The 4,734-nt window shown below is 45.9% G+C and overlaps 1 protein-coding gene across 1 annotated transcript in view; it reads left to right on the forward strand.

Moving 5' to 3' along the window:
• Nucleotides 1–559: 559 nt before the first annotated feature.
• LOC111669800 (cyclic AMP-responsive element-binding protein 3-like protein 4) overlaps nt 560–4,734 on the forward strand; it is an 8,585-nt gene continuing 4,410 nt past the window's right edge. Inside the window, exons 1-7 of the mRNA XM_023426249.2 lie at nt 560–759; nt 2,566–2,718; nt 2,891–3,164; nt 3,929–4,056; nt 4,166–4,255; nt 4,383–4,489; nt 4,721–4,727. Of these exons, the coding sequence (XP_023282017.1) occupies nt 2,569–2,718; nt 2,891–3,164; nt 3,929–4,056; nt 4,166–4,255; nt 4,383–4,489; nt 4,721–4,727 (756 nt within the window). The 5' untranslated portion in view covers nt 560–759; nt 2,566–2,568. The remainder of the gene's footprint in view (nt 760–2,565; nt 2,719–2,890; nt 3,165–3,928; nt 4,057–4,165; nt 4,256–4,382; nt 4,490–4,720; nt 4,728–4,734) is intronic.

Raw genomic sequence — 4,734 nt, forward strand, 5'->3', positions numbered from 1 at the left:
TGAGCAGTTTATGTTTATAATTTATTTTTAGATGTAGATGAATGTATCAAATATGAGTCTAAATCTAAACATCTTTGTTTCATGTTTGGTTTTGATTTAAAATTTTACAGATTTGTAAAATGGAGTAAAAACACACTGAGGTTTGGTTTTGATGAGTTTGTGGGAAGATAAAACCCTGTGTTTAGAAATATATTAGAAAAATGTAAAAAATGTTTCGTTTGGTCATAAAAGACTCAAGTGCAGGTTTTTTAAAATATAAAAATATAATACAGGAAGGTTTGAACATGTTACTGTCCAGATATGATGCAGAGGAGGGAGCTGATACTGAACACAGGAATAAAATAAATAAACTCTGATTTACAAGATGTTTTTATAAAGAAGCTCTGCAGATCAGTTTTATCTGTTCTTGGTTATTTCTATTTTTATTTTTCATTTTAATTTATCACTAATTTAGCAGCACCTGTGGGTGGCGGTAATGCGTCACTTCGCTGTTCGCCAACCGCCATAAACACCGAGAAGAAGAGGGAGATGAGGACAGTGCAGCGCGAGGAGAAGAAGAAGAAGAAGAGGAGGAGGAGGAGGAGGAAGAGGAAGAAGTGGACTCTGAGCTGGACGCGGAGCTGCCAGCTGGGCTTCACACCGGGAGGAAAGCGGCGTGTTGTGGGTGTTTGTGTTCCCGGGCCCGCGGCTGCAGAGGAGCCGGAGCTCTGTGATGAAGAACCGGAGCCTGTGAACAACAACAATCCGTCTTCTGACACAGTGAGTGTTTCTCTGCTGCTGATCGATCCGGCGGAACCAGGATCAGGCCGGAGCTCTGGTCCACAGCCAATTAACGGCTCATTAATAAACTCGGTATAAACAGATAATGAGAGCTGCACGAGCTTCCCTGAAACAGAACCGGGCCCATAGAAGCTTCTTATGAATCCTGTTGACTTCAGACACAACAACAGCACAATGTAAAAACACGTCATTACTCACAAGTATTATCAGCTAAATGTCATTAAAGTACAAAAGGCCACGAGCAGGGCGGAAGCTCAGCGTTTACTGTTTACATGTTTAGTTGTTTTTCAAAGTAAAAGATGTAAAAACATTTAAACGAGTCTTCACCTTTAATGCTCTGTTAGTTTTTATTTCATCTCCTTGGCGGTCACATATTTTACACTTTTCTAATGATGTGCAGTAGAAAGAACAATATGTGGGAGTGGAAGTACACAGGAGCATTAAATGGAAATAATCAAGTAAAGTACAAGTACCTAAAATTGTACTTAAGTACTGAACTTAACGTAAATGTACTTCATTGCTTTCCACCACTGCTAATTAGAATTACTGAGTCTCCAGCTCACACATATTTTAATATTATTGAATGATCCAACAAGTAAAACTCCTGAATTCCTGAGTGAAACAAAGATGGAGTCTGTTATAGAAGTTAAAGTCAAAAGGGTAAAAGAAAGGAAATCACAAGCTGAAGCTGGAGATGAAAGGGTGAGCTATCAGCTAGCTAACATTAATTATCTAACCTATAACTGAAGGCTAAAGTTAGAAACTAGCTAATATTCACATCCACCCGTAGACACAATCTATCTCGTTTAAGTTTAACGTACTGTAGTTTAATATTTTACGGTGCATCATATTTATAAAGTTACAGAATTTGCAGAAGACACCTGTAACTGCATTATGCCAGATGAATGTAGTGGAGTGTAGTTTGTACTTAAATCCACCATGTTAATGTTATTTAAAGGTTCTTGTTTACTGTGTGAGCTCAGAAATGAGGTGTGAAAGCAGAGAGGGGAAAGTGGAAACACGTTTAGCAGCTTATCAGGTTTCTATTCAGTCAGACTGTCAGAGAGCAGGTGTGTGTGTGTGTGTGTAGGTGTGTTTGTGGGCGTGTACTCAACAGGATATCCTCCTCCAGTCTTGCGTCACCTGGGTTTGTCCTGATCCTCAGACGTCTTTATTCTGCTGTTTGGTTTGTGTCGTGTTTGTCTTCCTTCACTCTCACGTGTCGGCTTTTTCTTAACCTTAAATCCAGGTTTTCAGGGGTTAATTACAACCAATAAATTACAGTTTATTTAGAGCTGCAACAACTAGCTGATTAACTGATGAGTCAATTCACAAAGTCTCTTTCTTCACTGTGGCTTTACTGGATGTTGTGATGATCATTTTTCACTGTTTTCTTAGACGGTTGTTGGAGGAATCGGTCGTCACTGCAGCCCTGGTTTTATTTAGCTGTTTCCTGTTTCCTGCTGCTGTGTAAAAAAAACATTACCAGGCCCATGTGAACGCCTGTGTAAGGCTGCACTCATGCTGCGCTCATGTCATATGGGATGATGTTTCCAGATGTGTTGAAGCTTCAGAAAGAATGAACTGTGATAGTCCTGTTTACAACTGGGAAACTGGTAATTACGGTAACTCCAGTATGACATGAATGCAGCGTTAGCTACATGGCAATCCATCCAATAGATGATGAGACACCTTCATCCCACACTGGAGACAGGAAGTGTGACCCGTCTCTTCCTCCTCTCTCGGCTGCTGTGGTGACTGTGGTCTGTGTGAATGTGTTGTCAGGTGATGGACGCAGAGAGTGGCGAGCTGTTCCTCAGCGGTGACGGCGGCGTGGCGGCAGACAGCTGGCAGCTCGACGCACCGTTCTCCTGCTCTGAACTGGTCTTCAGTGGCTCGGAGAAACCCCTGCAGGACTGGGCGGTGGACCCCGACTGTGTGAGTTACTTAGACCTCTACAAAGATGAATGTCTGTAGAGGTCAGGTTGATATGTTAAAGTTTAAATCTCAGTCAAACTTGAAGATGTTGATAAAAGCTCAGAATATTTACGTCATCATCATTTTAATCATTTCACACCTGCTTCTCACTGTCGATCTGACTCCGCCTCAGACGCTCAACGACAGCGAATCAGAGGACGTCCTCCACGGCGTCGACCCAAATGAGGTGTTCCCCAGCGGGCCGCCTGCAGACCTGTCGTCCGAGAGCGACAGCGGCATCTCTGAGGGTCCTGTCGTTGAGAGTCCCGTCACCACGGTGACAGCGGTGACCGCGACGACCTCCCAGCCAACCCCGGCGACCGTGTACCAGGTGGTTTATGACATCAGTGGGATGGGAGGCGTCAAGGCTGAGCCTGGACAGGAGAACGTCATCTCCATAGAGCTTGGTGAGGACAGAGCGCGTCTCTGTGGGTCTGATTGGTTCTTTTCTTTCAGTGAGAGAGAGAGACAGAGACAGAGAGAGAGAGAGAGAGAGAGAGAGAGAGAGAGAGAGAGACAGAGACAGAGAGAGAGAGAGAGACAGAGAGAGAGAGAGAGAGAGAGAGAGAGAGAGAGAGAGAGAGAGACAGAGAGAGAGAGAGAGACACAAAGAGAGAGACAGAGAGAGAGAGACACAGAGAGAGAGAGAGAGACACGGAGAGAGAGACACAGAGAGAGAGAGACAGAGAGAGAGAGAGACACAGAGAGAGAGAGACAGAGAGAGAGACAGAGAGAGAGAGACAGAGAGAGAGAGAGAGAGAGACAGAGACACAGAGAGAGAGAGAGACAGAGAGAGACAGACAGAGAGAGAGAGACAGAGAGAGAGAGGGAGACACAGAGAGAGAGACACAGAGACAGACAGAGAGAGACACAGAGAGAGACAGAGAGAGAGAGACAGAGAGAGAGAGACAGAGAGAGAGACACACAGAGAGACAGAGACACAGAGAGAGAGACAGACAGACAGAGAGAGAGACAGAGAGAGAGAGAGAGACAGAGAGAGAGAGAGAGACAGACAGAGAGAGAGAGACAGACAGAGAGAGGGAGACACAGAGAGAGAGACACAGAGACAGAGAGAGAGACAGACAGAGAGAGAGAGAGACAGGTGTTGAATCATTCTCACTTCATCCAGTCGTCAGGTCTAAACATGTTGATCACTTCCTGTCCTGTGCAGACGAGTGGAGCTCCCAGATGTTGTTTTCAGACACATGTGTTGTGAACGAGCTGCCGCTGGTCTCCGCCGCTCGCCTCGACGGCGGTGGCCTGGCTGTCATCGACCCTCCCAGCCCCGACAGCGATCTGGTGAGACTTTCCTCTTAAATATCAAGAAGACATTTTGTTAATTGTGACGGTCAGAGCCGAGGTGTGACCCGGAGGACTCGCTCTTCTTCTTCTTCTTCTGCTGCTGCAGCTGTACCCGGAGCTTGAGCTGACCGAGGAGGAGCAGAAGCTGCTGAACCAGGAAGGAGTTTCTCTGCCGAACAACCTTCCTCTCACCAAGGTCAGACGGCGAAACACTCACAAGACCTGACGCAGTTCTTTTCTATCATTTAACTAATCTTTCCAACACACTGTGGGCTTTTATTTTGACACGACTGATGATTGTAATTGAGAACTTTATTTTGCAGGCGGAGGAACGAATCCTGAAGAAAGTTCGGAGGAAAATCCGCAACAAGCAGTCGGCTCAGGACAGCCGCCGCAGGAGGAAGGAGTACATCGACGGGCTGGAGGGCAGGTACGAGTCCCGACCGACTCACAGAGACGGTTGACTTTTGTTTACGCCTCACACACTGACGCAAACTGCTGGACGACCTGGGCTCCAGAGTCCTGAACCAACATCCCTCCTGAGCCACAGCTGCCCCCAGGTCAGCAGAGGAGAGTCACCCATAATAACACTTACATTAATGTGTGTGTGTGTGTGTGTGTGTGTGTGTGTGTGTGTGTGTGTGTGTGTGTGTGTTTACAGGGCAGCAGCTTGCT

The sequence above is a fragment of the Seriola lalandi genome, unplaced genomic scaffold (genome assembly GCF_002814215.2).
Source record: "Seriola lalandi dorsalis isolate HSWRI2012SDOR001 ecotype SW California unplaced genomic scaffold, Sedor1 jcf7180002054821, whole genome shotgun sequence".
NCBI lineage: Eukaryota > Metazoa > Chordata > Actinopteri > Carangiformes > Carangidae > Seriola > Seriola lalandi.